At 47.6% G+C, this 17,865-nt stretch overlaps 1 protein-coding gene across 1 annotated transcript in view; it reads right to left on the reverse strand.

The window, feature by feature from the left end:
• The window catches only part of MAGI3 (membrane associated guanylate kinase, WW and PDZ domain containing 3), a 143,643-nt gene extending 140,832 nt beyond the window's left edge, over positions 1–2,811 (reverse strand). Inside the window, exon 1 of the mRNA XM_059673614.1 lies at positions 1,991–2,811. Within this exon, the coding sequence (XP_059529597.1) occupies positions 1,991–2,306 (316 nt within the window). The 5' untranslated portion in view covers positions 2,307–2,811. The remainder of the gene's footprint in view (positions 1–1,990) is intronic.
• Between the last annotated feature and the right edge of the window lie 15,054 nt (positions 2,812–17,865).

The following is a 17,865-nucleotide window of genomic DNA, read 5'->3' on the forward strand; positions in this document are numbered from 1 at the left end:
AACTTGCCTAGAAACAAGAATATTAATCTTAGATGACACACTGTGATACCCTTTAGGAATTCCTGACCAGGATTCGAACCCACAACCTTGGTGCATCAGAAGGATGCTCTAACCAACTGAGCTACCCGGCCAGGCCAAGAGTAAAATGTTATTGCTCTACAAATTGTCAACTACATTCTGGGGTATAGAATGTTTACTCACCACAAATAATACTACTAAATACACTCTAAATTTGAATTATTTTCTTAAATTTGGTATAAAGGTTGGGAAAATGTATAATATGCAGACCAGACTAATATTAATTAAAGATACGCTCCCCAGTCTATAAACTTCTTCCTCAACCAATCAACTCTCACAGTATTTTTGAAAATAAGTTATACTCTCACCTATGCCCCAACTAATCAAAGCAAAACACAAAGCAATGCTGGCCATGTTCTCATTAGTCCCTGACTCATAGGGCTTGAACTACATGGCACTTAGATCAGGAAGTGCTGGGTATATAGTATCTGGCACATTCCAGACAGAACCTGACCGGCTGTATTATGGCCCCAAAGCCTTTCCTCTACTCTCCACATAATGGCTCCGAAAGTTTGAGTTAAGAAAGAATTTTTGAATTCACAAAACTATCCAGAAAAATTTGTTTTAAGTCTTCCAAAGTTTTTTAAAATGAACAGCAATAAAAAGAAAACCTCACACAAACTGATCAGTAAAAAGAAAACCTCACACAAACTGGTCAGCTTAAAATGAATATGCTGGAATAGACCATTTGAAGAAAATCTTAGTTTGAGGTTGCAGACACATGTGAGTGCATCTGTATCTGTATATGCATACACCCACAATATATGCACATATGCATAATGCACCATGAACCATCAGTTGCGATTAAGCTCAAGGACTATTAAAGAAGTATTTCCCGAGCTGCTAAGAAGGGGGGGTGGGGTGGAGTGGGGAGGGGGGGTGGGCACATAAGGAAAACAACATGTTAAATTTTCCTCCAGAATTTTCTAGCATTTTGCGGTAAGGGACGGACTGCCTTTTCTAGCCCAAGTCACAATTAAGCAGCCCATTCTATTTTGATGCATTGTGTATGCAGTCGGGCACATTCAGCAAAAACAGTCTGATTTTTAATAACGTTGTAGTCTTCATTCTCTCTCCTACAAACATCTCAGAAAACAGAACTACACCCTACCGATGCTGACACCGACCAACTCTTTGTCAATTACAAATGCGTAAGGACTGTTGCAGACGTTCGGATTTGACGCTCCCCGGCAGAGCCAGGCTTTGAAACTGACCAGAAATGTCATACAACGTAACGTGTTTCGCAGCCGATTTTACTAGCAAAAGAGACACCAGAGCGACGGGGGGGAGGGGGCTTTTCACCCACCCCCTCCAATGAAATTCTGTAAAAATCCAAGACTGACACAGGATTTCACTCAGCGAGGCACCTAGCCAGGTCTTCTTCCTTCGAAACCCAGACTAGGCAACAGCTCGCTGCAGGCACGCTCGGTCGCCTGTCATGTGCTGGACCCCATTGGTGCCCACACACCTGAACCACCTGGGCGGGCGGGCAGCCCCCGGGCGCTGCTGGGGTGCAGGCGACACCCAAGCGGCTCAGCTCCCCCGGGGACACTGGGTGGTGGTAACCTTGGCGCCAAGTCCCTCCACAGTCCAGACCCGTTTCCCTGCTGGAAAATGCGTCAGACTGTGCCAAAGGCACTGCTCCGATCCTGGGGACCTCGGCCACAAAGGAGGACAGAAAAGGGCTGGCGTCCTCCAGAGTCCAAAACTCTGCTCCCCACGCAGGCCACCCGGCTTCGGGTCGCAGCCCCGTGACAGCTCCCGGAGCAGCCCGGCCGGCCGAGCGAGAGCTCAGTTTGCCCGCAGCCGCCCTCCCCTGCGCCAGGGAGTCCCGCACCCCCGGAGGTCTGAGACTCCCAGGACGCCCCCTACCCCCCGGACCTCCCCTCCACAGAGACAGCAGACAGCCTACCGGGCTTCACGGTCTTGAGACGGATGGGCTCGCGGAAGTGGCGGATGACAGCCAGGGTGTCCCGGTTGGTGAGCCCGCTGACAGGCGTCCCGTTCACCTCCAGCAGCACATCCCCGGGGCCGGGCGCCTTGCCCGAGAGGACGCAGCAGGTGCCCCCGCCGGGCTCGTCGCGGAGCCGCCCCAGGTAGGGGAACTCGCCGCGCTCGGCGCCGCCGCGGACCTCCACGCCCAGGTCGCCCGGGGGCCCGGCCCAGGACACCACGCACTCCTGCACCTTGCTCAGCCAGTGCTTCTTCTTCTTCAGCGTCTTCGACATCCCGACCCCCGCTGCACCATGGGGGAGACCCCGCGCGGGCGGCGGGGGCCCCGGGCGGCCCGCGCAGCCCGGCGAGGGGGGCCTCGCCGCTCCGGCGCCCCGAGGACCACAGCCCGCGGGGGGCCCGGCCGCTCCAAGCCCCGAGACGCCCCCCTCGGACGCCCCTCCCGGCAGCGCTCCTCGGGGCTGGCCGGGCTCTCCCGCGGGCTAGACCGCGGCGAGGAGGAGGGCACGGTCCCCAGGCGGCTCCGGAGGGGTGTCGGGCGGGGTCACAGGCGACCGCCGGCCCCGGGGGTTCTGCGCCCCAGCGGCGGGAAAGGCGGAGGCTGAGGGGCGGGGAGGTCAGCGGGGAAGCGCCGGGGCGGGAACAATCCGTCGGGGACGCGCAGGATCCCCATAGACCGGCGCCCGGATCGAAGGTGGCCGCTGCGGAGCCGAAGCGCGGAGACCGACGCCTGCCCCGGCTGCCAGGAAACTGCCGCTTTCAAACCCGCCGCAAGCTCCTCCGCCGCCCGGTCCCTGCCCCCGCCCTCGCCGCCCGCCCTGCCCGCCCCGCCCGCGGCGCCCGGCGCGCTGCCGTCACTGGCCGGGCGCTCGGGACTGCGCCCCAGCGCTCGACACGCGCGCGGAGGATTGGCCCCCGGCGGGCAGGGGGCGGGCCCTCTCCGCGAATGAGGGCCAACGATTGGGTGGTTGGCGTGAAGGAGGCGGGCACTGGGATGACTGAAGTTTAAAGAGGGTGGAAAAAAGAAGTTTGAAGAGTGAGGGAGGGCGAGAGGGAGGGGTAGGGGAGGGGAACCGGCTCCAGATTGCAGGGCCCAGAGGCCCTCGGGCAGCAGCTGGAGCCCGGGGTGAACTCGGATCGGAAGAGAGATCCCACTCCCCGAGGTGGAGGCGTGGCTGGCGAGCCGGGCGGAGTCGGGGCGGAGCCTGCAGGAGGGACACTGAGCCCCGAGGCTGCACTTTGGACCTGAGACTCGTGGCTGAGTCCACGGCCAGAGGTGGCTGGGCCTCCAGGGTGGCCTGTTACAGCCGATCCCTTACACTGAGGCAATGTTTCTTGCTAGTTCTTTCTTTTAAGGAATGTTATTGAAAGTCAACTGAGGCAGGGAGTCCCTTTGATAAAAGGTAGAGTCCGGGCCACACTGCTGTGTGCCCTCGGGCAATTAGACCACCTCTCTGAGCTGCAGCGTCCTTAGCTGAAAAATGGAGATAATTCTACCCCTCCAAGTTGTTGGAGAAATAACATGAGGTGCATATAAAATACCTGCATAGACTGTCTAGGGGACTGTCTAGGGCGGGGGGATAAAATGGATACATATGTAATACCCTTTGTAATACTTTAAGCAATAAAAAAAAAAAAAATACCTGCATAGCAGTGGTTCTCAACCTTCCTAATGCCACGACCCTTTAGCACAGTTCCTCATGTTGTGTGACCCCCAACCATAAAATTATTTTCGTTGCTACTTCATAACTGTAATTTCGCTACTGTAAACAATATGTAGTTATATATGTGTTTTCGGATGGTCTCAGGCGACCCCTGTGAAAGGGTCGTTGGACCCCCAAAGGGGTCGCGACCCACAGGTTGAGAACCGCTGGCATAGTGCCTGGGAGGGGCATGGATGCCTCTTAACCATTTGGTTGCTACTGCTGAGGATAAGGATTACTCTATGGCAGAAAGTGTGCCAGGTACTGGGGTTCAAGGATAAGGAAAACAGAAGCCCTGCTCTCAAGGTCACAGTCTAGGAGAGACTGACAAGTTAGCCACCTGCCTGAGGTGAGCTGGGGTAGAGTGGAGATAGAAGGTGGAGTAAGAACTAGCCTAGTAACTAGCAGACCTGGGTCGGAGTCCTGGCATGCTACTGCCTTGCTGTTTGACCTTGGCCGGATCTCAGCTTCAAACTTGCACATCTGTAACCGAGGTGGAGGGAGAACTAACATCGAATAAAGGGCATCTTAAGTCCCTTCCACTACTTTCCAGAAACTCTTCTGGAGCTCTCATCTCTTCCCTGGTTCGACTCACACTCATCTCTGGCTTTTAAAAATCCCATCCTCCTCAGCCCCAATGCCATCTCTTCCAGGAAGCCTTCTCTGATTTCTTGTCCTCAGGTGGAAAGTGTCTTCTCTGACCTATGATAGCTTGTTTCACCTTTGCACATGACATGGAGGTACTCTCCTGCCTCCCTTTAGATCAGTAGTTCTCAACCTTGGCTGCACATTAGAATCACCTGGGAATCTTTTTAAAATTCTGATTTCTGGGCCTCATCCTCCCGAAATTCTGTTTCTTTGTTACTAATGTTGTGGCCCCACCCCATCACAAAGAAACAATTTCCGGAGGATGAGGCCCAGAAATCAGGATTTAAAAAAGATTCCCAGGTGATTCTAATGTGCAGCCAAGGTTGAGAACTACCGCTTTAGAGGTTGGGGAAAGCCCTGAGGTAATTCCACAGAATCTGCCCCCCCCCCCCGTCTTGTGCAGACTGGGCCCAGCTTCCACAGCTGCAGTGATTTTGTTCACACCTTTGTATCAGTCAGCGCCTAGCAGGAAGCAAATGGTACTTGACAAAGATGTGGGCAGGGTAGGAAACCACAAGGGAATGTGGAACCCTGGGGCCACAAGCTCCCAGATCTGCAGAAACAAGGTGAAAGGAACAGTTAGGAAAACTCGGCACAGAGAGGGCAGCCTGACAGACGCCTGTGACCTTTTGTCCAGCAATGGAATCACCCAGGGAGGAAGCTGGGAGATTTACACCTCACTCACCGCCCTCCACCAGGCTCTTGCTGGAACATCCTGATGGCCAAATCCAACCGGAAGCCAAAGGGCAAGACAGCCTTTTGATGCAGTTCACCTCAGTCAGACACACAGAAGAGGAAACTGCATCTGGAGATAAAAAATAAAGGGGGGGGGGCGCTTAGCACAGTTACGTGGGCTGCTCAGATTTACCCAGATCTGAGACAAAGCTGGAGTATTTCTTTCTGAACTACTGCCTACACTGACGGATTCTGGAATGAAATCGTGATGATCTCCCCATCATCTATTTTTGCAGCAACTCTGAGAAAACACCTTTTCCTGACCAGATTGTATCCATTAGGATACCTTAGGCCACAAGGAATAGAATATTCGACTAACAGAAGCTTAGAGTATGAGGTTATTTACTACACCTTTAACATGCTATTCAGATATCTTCTATAATAATAAAAGTGTAATATGCTAATTAGATCGGACATCCTTCCGGATGACCTTCTGGACGAAGCCGGGCTGCGAGGGAAGCCCGGGTCCCAGGTGCCAGAGGTAAGCCTGTGCCGGCAGCCGGGGGAAGGAAGGCCTACTCTTGCACGAATTTCATGCATCGGGCCTCTAGTAAGATCTCAGCATTGCTAATCACCTTTAGAATTCTGTACGTATTAAATGCACCCATCTTTGTAAGCTTGGGCTCAGTTTTTTAAATACACTAGAAAATAAGCTGTCCACCCCAGTGAATTGATTCTGGTAGGATACTGTTCCGGAAATAACTACATAATTTTAAAAAAATCACATTATAAGCAACTATCTCTGCTATGGCGCGTAACCTAATAACATAACCTAATAAGTTATGGCTAATGATCTCCAAGGTTTCTTGGGGCTCCCTCTAGCCACCTAATCTACAGAGATACACAGACATGTATCGATGTGCATTCCCACGAGCTGGGCCCCAAGATGGCTGCAAGGCTCCCAGAAACGTAAGTATCACAGAAGTGTCCGAACTGAAAGAGGCGAAGGGAGTGTCTCCTTGCCTCATTTTCTTCCCATAAATCGAGGAAACCTTCCCACCACGCCCCCCAGCAGGACCTCCCCTCCAGCCCCTCAGCCAGACTTGCCCAAATGTCCTTTCCTAAACCAAAGACGCAAACGGTAGTGAAGACCCTTATCCAATTCCACCCTCTGAGCGGAAGAGGACCCAGCATCTCATACAGCACATGGCTACACAAGACGTGAAGGAAACGAGGCGGGCTCGTAGCAAACGTGGGGAGGGGAGATTGGCTTTCAGGTGAGCGATCACCCACAGTGTCCTCCACAAATACACGTGCTCAGCATGGACTGACTTCTAACCAGGGTCGGGGAGGGAGGCGCCAGGTGGGAAGTGTGGTTTGTTTTATAATATTGCGCCAAGTGGTCCTAATGAGAGTTAATCGATGCCAGTATAGATTTCCAATTTTTCTCAAATGGCCCATGCTCAGTGGCTCCTCCGGACAACTAGCGTGGCCTGGGATGGTGATGGAGCTTGTGCAGCCGGCAAGGTTGGGGCCCTCATCACACCGGAGGCTATGTGGGTAACGCCCTGGAACGGTACCCGGCTCTGTCAGAGCGAGGCAGGCACCGGGAGACATGTTACCTTTCACTGAAGTGTTCCATGTTCACAAGCTTCTTTTCATGGAAGCCTGGATCTCTTGTAACTGCAACTCAAACCTGCATTATTTCGATAACGTCATTCTCAAGTATGTAGGCGGCAGGGGATGGGGGAGAAGCGGAGTGGACAGATAAAACAAATATTTGCCTCCTATACAGAACAGGTCTCCGGTTTTTATTCCCACGGATTATTATAAAATCCTCTTGGATTTTTAAAAAATTCTGATGCACAAAAAATCTTTCACTGGCTTAGAAAATGCTCAGATTTACCTGGACTGTGGTGGAAATGATAGATGTAACGTCATCTAACATTAAAAGCCTAACCAAATTCTGTATTAATGATCTTGGGGATCCTTACATTTTATTAGCATCTTTATTTGCCTAGGTCTACGGGCTAATTTGTATGCTAATGCTAAGATAGTCTCAATTACCAAAGCAATAACATGGAACATTTTATTTCAGTTAAACTAATTCATTCTCTAAAATCTGGTTTACTTTGTTTCATGCATAAACGTGCATTTTTCTTTTTGCCCAGAAGTGCCCTTACCTGCAAATGATCAAGTGACTCCAACCCCAAATCATCACAGAACAAGAGAAACATTCAATACCAACTACAGCACCAACATTAGAGAAGACGGTTCGGCAGTCAGATGCCAAGTCTGGCTAACAAAGCAGGGCAGAGAGAACACTGAATGAAACAGAACATACCAAAATGCCCGTCTTTTCATCTTTCAGCTTAAATGCAGCCTCCTACTCCAGACCAGCCTTGATTTCCTGCTGCTGGGGGCCATCTCTTCCTTCTTAGGAACCAACAGCCTACTGCCATCTACGTGTTTTCCTTTTCAGTGGGCCTCGAGATTCTTGAGAACATTTGTGTCATCCCTCACCTCCCCCTCCACCCCTTCCCCCTGCACTGGCTGGGCACTTCGTCTTCTGTATCATTTGCACACATTTGTTCATTCATTCATACCGACAAGAGAGAAAGAGAAAGAGAGAGAGAGAGAGAGAGAGAGAGAGAGAGAGAGAGAGAGAGAGAGAGACCCAGTTACCAGTAGGCATTATTTTAGGTGTTGGTTTACAGCAAGAAACAAGGACCCACCTTTTGTGGGGAAAAAGATAGCGTAGGGGAGAAAAAGGTTTTTTCCTCAACCCTAATCTTAGGGTCCCTGGCTGGGTCTGAAAAATAATTGACAGATTAAAAGGAGTAAAACATACTAACTTCTTTAACATAGCTTTAACGTGACACCGGAGCCTTTATAAGGAAATGGAGACCTGGAGAAATGGTTAAACCTGAGTGTCTTTATGCTATTGATCAAGAGCTGAGAGTCGTGGAAAGATATGAAGGCAAAGAATTTGAGCTAAGTGCGGTGACCTGGGGGGACCCCGCGAGGCCTGTTTGCGGGATTATTCTCGATATTCTCTCATGGTGGAGATACGGATGCTCGTTTCCTTTGGGTAGAGGGAGGCATCTATCCCATGAGCGAGCGTCAGAGCAGAAGGGCAGGGGAAGGTCAGAGGGACCTTCCTACATCTGCCATTTGCCCAAACTCCTTCAGCTTAAAATACTCACCACACCATGGTGCCCTATTGGGGTCTCGTGTCCCGGAACTCCATCAACAATAAACACGAAACAGGCACGTGGTCAAGATAATTTCCAGGAGTAACAGTATTATCATTAAAAGAGACGATGACACAGAACGAAGTGATGGGGAGTTAGGAGAGGCCGCGGCCTACCTGAGGCAGAGGTCACAGAGAGGGTCCGGCTAAGAAGGGGACAGTTTTTGCTGAGACCTTAAGTGAACAGCCGAGACCTGAGGCAGCCCTGTGTCTGAGTATGAGGAGCGGAAGAGTGCGAATGGCTGGAGTATGGATATGCAGGAGAGAACGGGAGGGAAAAAGTCAGAGAGCTGGGCTGCAGGCCAGATCACACACAGCCTTTGTCAGGCCAAAGGAAAGGAATTTGAATTTTATCCGGTGCATAATGAGAAGTTTCAGGGGAGGAGTGGCAGGATCCGCTGTACATGTTAGACTGACGGTTCTGATTGACGGATGGAGAAGGAAGGGGGTGACAGTCGAAGCGGTTATCCTCGATGGGAACCTGGCAAAGGGAGGGCGCCTCTCCCATGAGGAGCCAGTGACTGAGGATGGTGGCATGGACCAGAGCAGAAAAAGCGAAGCTGAAATTTGTCAAAGACACTCTGGAAATCAGAAATTATAGTTTTAATTTCCTGCGCTGATCACGGTTAAAGAAATATGATACAATTGCACTTAATAAGAAGCTTTGTGGAATGTAATTGCTTTGTAGAAATGTCCCTTCACAGTAAGATATGAAGGAAGAAGTTAGAAAATAAAAAGTGGGGAAAATTCTTAATTAAGTTTAAATTTATACAGTTCTTTCTTTTGTTGTGTTTAGGAGAGGAGCCTCCAGGGAGATGGAATGTTAATTTCAAGGGTTTGGTTTAACCTCTTTAGGAAAGTCGCATCCAACCCAAACATCCCATGACTTTAAAGTTGGTGAAATAACATAGATCGTTCTTTTAACCTACGGGTTATGTTGATATAAGAAGTGAGATTTGCTTCTTGACTTATAAAGGCACTCACAAGCTTTGTTTGAAAAGAGCTCTACCACCATAGAAAATATTTTAGGTCCTTTACAAGTTGGAAAACTTCAGGCCCTGGAGTCTTAGTTGCTCATTGCAGACGGAAAGCAAATAACCAGTGTCTTTAGCAGATTCCAATGCAAAGCATGATGTGAAGGTCCCTTTCTTCAATAGAAGGAAAATTCTGACTTACTTGGCTAAGCCTAGATGAAGTCTTTCCAAATGCACACTTTCAAATTTCACAGTAAAAAGCATTGGAAACACACCCCATGGGCTTAAAACAAACACGCCCCATCCAAACACAGGGCACCAGGGCCTATCTTATACTTAACAAAAGTGTCCAAACGAAGTCTGTGTTTTTCTTCGTTCAAAAACTGTAGAGTGATCTTGTTGGATTTGGGGTCAGGGAGGGAAGGAGCTGAATTTCAGTTCAGAAGCAGAGGAACCTTCTAGAACGGGGGTGGGCAAACTTTTTGACTCGAGGGCCACAATGGGTTCTTAAACTGGACCGGAGGGCCGGAACAAAAGCATGGATGGAGTGTTTGTGTGAACTAATATAAATTCAAAGTAAACATCATTACATAAAAGGGTACGGTCTTTATTTTTTTTTTTTAGTTTTATTCATTTCAAACAGGCCGGATCCGGCCCGCGGGCCGTAGTTTGCCCACGGCTGTTCTAGAATCTAGATGCTATGGGTTCTGATGAGGTGCTTCTGAGCTTAGAAGCTGTCATTCATCTTGGCATGTTTGGGAAGACACGTTTAATATAACAACTGTCTGCTAAGAGAGTCCATCTTAAAACTTCTCATCACAAGGAAAAAATGGTAACTGTGTGGATGTTAACCAGGTTTTCATAGGTTGCTTGAAAAAAAAAGCAAACTATGAAAATACCATGTTCCAGGAAGAGGAGGAAGTGACGTGGACAGGAGAGGGACTGGGGGAAGGGGAAGAAGGGAGAGGAAGACATTGAAGAGAAACAAAAGTCATCAAGACCTCCACTTCTGTGTGCCCCACGTGGCCTCGCCCAGTGTCTCACACAGAGTAGGGCGAATAAATCAAGCACCCAACGCAGAAGCTCTACCAGTCCTAAACCTCATCCAAGTCCCAATTTGATATTTTTGACTCTGATTAACCTTATAAAAGCAGACTACTTGGGCAGGAAATACTCAGGTCGGGAATTTTCTGGTCCTGGAAGGTAGTCTGTGCTGATAAGAAATGAAACTTTACCCAGGGCTCACTATCTTTACATGAGATGAAGGGTAGATCAACACTGGCGAGAAGCACTCTCGCATGACAGCAGCCCAACTGAAGCTAAAGGTGGACATGCTAGAAGTCAAGGGCAGTTCAAGACTTCTGTTCGGATGCCAATTCTGTGCTTCTAATGGTTTTAGATCGAAAATGAGAAGCTGTGCTTTCTGCTTAATTATGCTGTCATGAAAAGCTGAAAAAGAAGTGATTGGGACAAGACCCTCTTGGCAGAAACAGCAATGTTAGTTTTTGGAGAGATCTGGGGTTCAGCTTATTTCTTGGGGTGGTTTGCGGAGAGTGCTCTAGTCCATGTTTATCGTGGTCCAGGTGTTAATTTATACCCAAAGAAAGTGATGTAATAGTTTTATAGAATGTTAATAAAGCCATAGCCAAAATATAAGCAGGCAGTAAAACTTGGGAAATTCTTAGGAACTCAGTTTTGAATGTATTCATGTCAAACTGGCTGATTTGGTTAAAATTATATATATATATATATATAGAGAGAGAGAGAGAGAGAGAGAGAGAGAGAGAGAGAATATGTTCATCTATCATGAGTAAGAGTCCTTCCAATTATAAAAATGTCTACCCCAAAGAATTGACATACAGAATTGTTGAAGTTCAGAAACGACAATGAAGGCAACCTTTTTAGAACCAGGATTATACCCTTTCATAGTTGCAGAAGTACAGTGTAGGGAATGCAGTGAGGTGGAACAAGGGACAAGCTTAGTCAAGGAACCCAAATGCCCGTTCCTGGAAGAGTGTGAAGCCTAGACCCCCTGGGGACTCATGTTCCCCAGACTCAGCCGCACAAAAAGTGTGATGTTTCTCCTTCCGTCACTCCCCGGGGCAGAAACAAATATTGCAGAAGCACCGTGAGCTGTGGAAGCAGATTCTCCCACGTCCCCCCCCCCCCTTCATTTTCATGTTATTGCCTACAGGCTGATATGCATTCTCTTGATTCCTTTTTGTGAATCTCAGCAAAATGCTTATGTAAGAGATTGGCCTTTTCACAACAATTAGGCTCTCTGCCGGGGCAAGTCACCAGTTGTATCAAGAGTCCTAAACTTAGAAATCCCAAGATACATTATTTTAAAAGGTCTTGGGTGAGTTCATTCAGATGATAAATGGTGACATTTATACAGAAACCAACCTGGATTGAATCGTAGGCCAGCCAGTGTGGCTGGAGCATAGAGGTCTATGGAGACAAGGTAGTAGGAAGATTCTGGAAAGAATGTTGGAAGGCCTTGAATGTCAAGGAGACCAGGCTATATTTAGTAAGCTCTCGCAGGAAACTTCAGCAGATCAGAAAACAGGGTAATAGCACAAGTGCTGCTTTTAGGCCATGGAAGACATGAGAAATTGACGGAGAAGAAATTAGTGGGGTTTTTTTTTTTTAAAAAAATTGTGTATACAGTGAAGAATGGCAGGAAAGCATTACAAAGATATTCATAGTAGTTCAGTAATCATCTCCGAGTGATAGAATTACTAATGCTTTTTATCTTTTTAAAATATTTTTATTGATTTCAGAGAAGAGAGAGAGGGAGAGAGATGGAAACATCAATGATGAGAGGGAATCACTGATCGGCTGCCTCCTGCACACCCCCTACTGGGGATCAAGCCCACCCCCTGGGCATGTGCCCTGACTGGGGAATCGAACCATGACCTCTTGGTTCATAGATCGATGCTCAACCACTGAGCCACACTGGCCAGGCACCAATGCTTTTTATCTTATTCATCTGTGTTGTCTAATGCGATTGAGAACGCATATGTGTTGCTTTGCATTCAAGACCTAAATTATGTAAATTATTTTATAATAAAAAAAATTAAATAGGAGAAAGAATCATTAAATGAACCCCCCACACCTGCCACCCAAATTAAACAACTACCAAGATTTTGCCATATTGGCTCTATCTCCCCCCCTTTTTAATTTCTTTCCATTCCTTTCCCAGTATCTTGCCCTTGCTAGTTCCTGTGTCTTTCTGACCTGACCCACTAGTCCCCAATAGCTCTAGTTCCTGTGTCTTTCTGTCCTGACCCATTAGTCCCCAATAGCTCTAGTTCCTGTGTCTTTCTGACCTGACCCCCTAGTCCCCAATAGCTCTAGTTCCTGTGTCTTTCTGTCCTGACCCATTAGTCCCCAATAGCTCTAGTTCCTGTGTCTTTCTGTCCTGACCCACTAGTCCCCAATAGCTCTAGTTCCTGTGTCTTTCTGACCTGACCCATTAGTCCCCAATAGCTCTAGTTCCTGTGTCTTTCTGTCCTGACCCATTAGTCCCCAATAGCTCTAGTTCCTGTGTCTTTCTGACCTGACCCATTAGTCCCCAATAGCTCTAGTTCCTGTGTCTTTCTGTCCTGACCCATTAGTCCCCAATAGCTCTAGTTCCTGTGTCTTTCTGTCCTGACCCATTAGTCCCCAATAGCTCTAGTTCCTATGTCTTTCTGTCCTGACCCACTAGTCCCCAATAGCTCTAGTTCCTGTGTCTTTCTGTCCTGACCCATTAGTTTCCAATAGCTCTAGTTCCTGTGTCTTTCTGACCTGACCCATGGGTCCCCAATAGCTCTAGTTCCTGTGTCTTTCTGTCCTGACCCATTGGTCCCCAATAGCTCTAGTTCCTGTGTCTTTCTGTCCTGACCCACTAGTCCCCAATAGCTCTAGTTCCTGTGTCTTTCTGTCCTGACCCACTAGTCCCCAATAGCTCTAGTTCCTGTGTCTTTCTGACCTGACCCATTGGTCCCCAATAGCTCTAGTTCCTGTGTCTTTCTGTCCTGACCCATTGGTCCCCAATAGCTCTAGTTCCTGTGTCTTTCTGTCCTGACCCACTGGTCCCCAATAGCTCTAGTTCCTGTGTCTTTCTGTCCTGACCCATTAGTCCCCAATAGCTCTAGTTCCTGTGTCTTTCTGTCCTGACCCACTAGTCCCCAATAGCTCTAGTTCCTGTGTCTTTCTGTCCTGACCCATTAGTCTCCAATCGCTCTAGTTCCTGTGTCTTTCTGACCTGACCCATTAGTCCCCAATAGCTCTAGTTCCTGTGTCTTTCTGACCTGACCCATTAGTCTCCAATAGCTCTAGTTCCTGTGTCTTTCTGACCTGACCCATTAGTCCCCAATAGCTCTAGTTCCTGTGTCTTTCTGTCCTGACCCACTAGTCCCCAATAGCTCTAGTTCCTGTGTCTTTCTGTCCTGACCCATTAGTCTCTAATAGCTCTAGTTCCTGTGTCTTTCTGTCCTGACCCATTGGTCCCCAATAGCTCTAGTTCCTGTGTCTTTCTGTCCTGACCCACTAGTCCCCAATAGCTCTAGTTCCTGTGTCTTTCTGTCCTGACCCATTAGTCCCCAATAGCTCTAGTTCCTGTGTCTTTCTGACCTGACCCATTAGTCTCCAATAGCTCCCCTGCTTCTCAGCACAGCATGCGGTGCCCACTCCATTTCACTTCCTGCCAATCTTTCAAGGTGCCCCCCCTCCATTTCCTTTCAGTGGATTCAAAATTGTTTTAAGCAACAAAGGTACAAGCTATTCGTGCCCCCCTCTGCCCCCCCGCTTTTTTCAGAAGTGATTCCTGGACAACTGGGGGTGTTACCACGCTGAGAGTTGTGGAGAAAATATGAAAAACAGCACAGACTTAGTGAGGCCATGCTACATTCTACGGTGAATCTGCTTTGGGAACAAAACAGACTCGTCAGCATGAAAAACTTGCCCCAGTTGGTAACCCGTCTCCTGAGTCACCTCCTTCAATTAAGGAAAGAGCCTCTTTGTGATCTTTGAAGGAGAAGCTGCAAGCCGGCTCTTGCTGGATAGAATTCAGCGTCTTTGACACTAACTAGTCCCTCCTGTCATTGCCATGAACCTTAGCAACAGGCTGAGCAGTCTCTGATGCCTTCTGCGTCCGCTTAGGGCCATTTTCCTTCTCTGGTCCCATGGTTCCATTCACGTGGGGAGGAGCAAAAACTTCCTTTAACCAGTTAACTGCCACGCGAACAAAATGGAAACCATCCCCACAGGCCACGGTATTTTGAATTTAATTTTAAAAACCAGTTTGCAATGAATATTATACATATATAACAATTCGGGTGCTCTTGAATATTTTGAGCTGGAAATTTTCACGAAAAATGATTTTAAAGTGGATCAGGGCTACCACTTAGGGAAAATATATATTTTTTTATAGATGCATATGTCTACAGACGCTTAAGACATACAATGGGTTAACCTTTAAAGTCGTGCTTCTTGGTGGGGGAGTTGGGGACAGGTGTAGGGTGGAGGGGGTCAATGGTAACGCTTTCAACAATAAAGATAAATTTAAAACAAATAAGAAAGCAGCAATTCTTAATTTTTTCCTCCCCATCACAGGTGAGGAATACTGAACTGAGTTCAGTGTTTAAATAATAATAGCTAAAGTATAAAGGACTGTTGATTTGCCAACAACACTCTCAATTGTCACACACATTCGCTCTTTTTTAAAAGATATATTTGTATTGATTTCAGAGAGGAAGGGAGAGGGAGAGAGAGCTAGATTACAGCCGTGGGCAAACTACGGCCCCGCGGGGGGATCCGGCTGGTTTGAGATGAATAAAACTAAAAAAAAAAAAAAAAAAAAAGACCGTACCCTTTTATGTAATGATGTTTACTTTGAATTTATATTAGTTCACACAAACACTCCATCCATGCTTTTGTTCCAGCCCTCCGGTCCAGTTTAAGAACCCATTGTGGCCCTCCAGTCCAAAAGTTTGCCCACCCCTGAGCTAGAAACATCCATGATAAAAGAGAATCATTGATCGCTCCCCCCTGCAGTCCCCACACTGGGGATCGAGCCTGCAACCTGGGCATGCCTCCTGACTGGGAACCGAACAGTGACCTCCTGGTTCATCAGTTGGCGCTCAACCACTGAGCCACAGCGGCTGGGCTATATTAGCATTGAACCCTGACAACACCCTATGAAGTAGGCACTAGTTACCTTCATTTTATAGATAAGGCGCTGAGCCATAAAGAATAAGTCAGGAGCCCAACACCCCTGGGCGATGAGGTGATGGAGCCAGAATTTGAAGCCAGGAATCTGGCAACAAACTCACTGGGGATTTTTTCCCCCCTCCCTAAACAAACAGAACCATCTCACATCTCAAAACCACCCCTGGAGAGAAATTACTTATTTGAATAAATACCAGAACCCTTCACTTTAAAAGCAAGAAAACGAGGCGCCACTATCACCATTTAGATTGTTCTGGCTGAGTCAACAACAACAGGCCCAGCTGATAATTGTCTCCTTATTACTAGCACTGAGATTATGCAAGCTCCATGTGGGCAGGGACCATAGCTTCATCTTTACTGGAGGTAAGTAACACATAAAATAATGTTAAATGAATTAAGGTTGATAAAGGGCTCTGGATTTTTAAAAAGTGCATCGTGCACCACACCTAAGTCTAGTTGACCATGTTTTATCCAAATCAGGACACTTTCTAAAGTAGAAGAGGGAAACCAGTCCGAATGACGCCAGGACAACAGTCTTATTGGAGCAGTTTTGCTTAGAAAGCAGCACAACCACCCACATCAGCTGAGTCCCACGGCGAGGTAATTTACGAACATGTTAGTGTCCCATATTTTAGAAGAATGAAGGCTGTTTCGTAGCATAAATTTGTCAGACAGCCCTACAAGCTCCTTCCTAACTGTTTTTATGACCCATTAGTGAAAACATTGCCTGCTATCTTTTTGTTGTTGTTGTTAATCCTCACCAGAGGATATTTTTTCCCATCGATTTTTTAAGAGAGAGTGGGGGGCGGGGGGGGGGAGGGGGAGATTGATGTGAGAGCACGGCCAGAGATCTAACCAGGTTCATGCCCTTGGCCAGGAATGGAGCCCTTGATTGGGGATCGAACTGGTGTGCGGGCCAGTGTTCTAACCACTGAGCAACACAAGCCAGGGCTCCGACTATCTCTGAAGTCCTTTACTTATGCTGCTGTTCTGTTCTAAACAAGTGCCTGCAGTATCTGCCTAGACGTTTAGTCTCTGTTCTAAGTTGAAGTTTTCTATTAAGCTATAGATACTAAGCAATATCTTCACAGTCAAATTCCAGGAGTACTTTTCTATGTAATTGTGATCTTTAAACTTTGTGATTACCCACCTACTTTAGGGGTGGTGACACTTGGTCGGCAATTCAGAGAAGTATTTATTCTTTCTAGCTAAAAAAAAATAAAAAAATGAATCTTTCAATCTTTGTTTCTGTGGCTAGAAAATCAGTATTTATGATTTCCTATGAACTCCTTTCGTAGTCTAGCATTTAGAGGATAGTGGGGTTGGACGTCTAGTTGTTTACACCCTTAAAAATGATTTAGCTTTCCCGTTTTGCCAGCTCAGCCTTTTAAGTCTCCGATGAGCTACAGCAAGGATATAATATCATTTGCAGTGTTATTTGCAAACATAAAAGGAAATGACTGCGTGGCTCACAGACACCACTTACATTCCATTGTAGACAAGAAAGCAGGGAACATAAGCATAGTAGTTACAGATTTAAATGGTTTGCCTGTTGTTCCATAAAACACTTGTTTCATTTACTCCTCCAAGTCTGCGCAATTCGGCTCAGTTACTGTGAAGCAGAAAATATTATCAATTAGAGCCGCAGTGCGTTAGTCCTGAATCACAGGGCTTCGGTACCCTGGTGTGTTACGGTACCCAAGGCTATACCCTGCTTCCCGCCCCAGCGCACACATCCCAGGAGGCCTGGATGTGTCGAGAGTCGAGATATACCGAAACTCAACAGAGAACAACACTAAAAAGGCTCAAAGTTAAGAAACACAAGTTTCTCCCAAGGTGAAATCTGCAAATCCACAAGAGGAATAAAAGATAGATAGATGACCACAGCTCTTGCTCCTCTGGGGCCCAGTAAGATGAAACCTCTACATTGGCAAAAGCCCTCACATCAAACTCAGCACGTCTAAAACGGGACTTATGTTCTTCTACCATCCAACTCCAGCTCCAGGTCAATGGCAAGATCACGGGCAAAGGCTGGAAACTGAAATCCTTTGAACCGAAGCCCGTCTCTTCCACCTGCCGAGCAATCAGTCGGCCAGTGTTTCTTGGATCCCATGTTCGGTTCTCACTTCCATTGCTTCACTGTCATCCAGGCCTTCGCGGATTCATTCTTGGGCCTGAGAACAGCTTTCCAGCTGGTCCCTCTCGCACATGATCTTCCCCTTCCCATCCGCCCTCACATGTTGTAAGTGGCAAGTTAATCTACCTAAAGACCGCTTACATTTTCTTCTAGAGGGAGGCTCAGCAGCTCCCTCAACTGCAAGGCCCTCACTATCCAGACTAGATCCCTTTTGTCCTCCTCAATCTT

Source organism: Myotis daubentonii, chromosome 18, assembly GCF_963259705.1.
Source record: "Myotis daubentonii chromosome 18, mMyoDau2.1, whole genome shotgun sequence".
NCBI lineage: Eukaryota > Metazoa > Chordata > Mammalia > Chiroptera > Vespertilionidae > Myotis > Myotis daubentonii.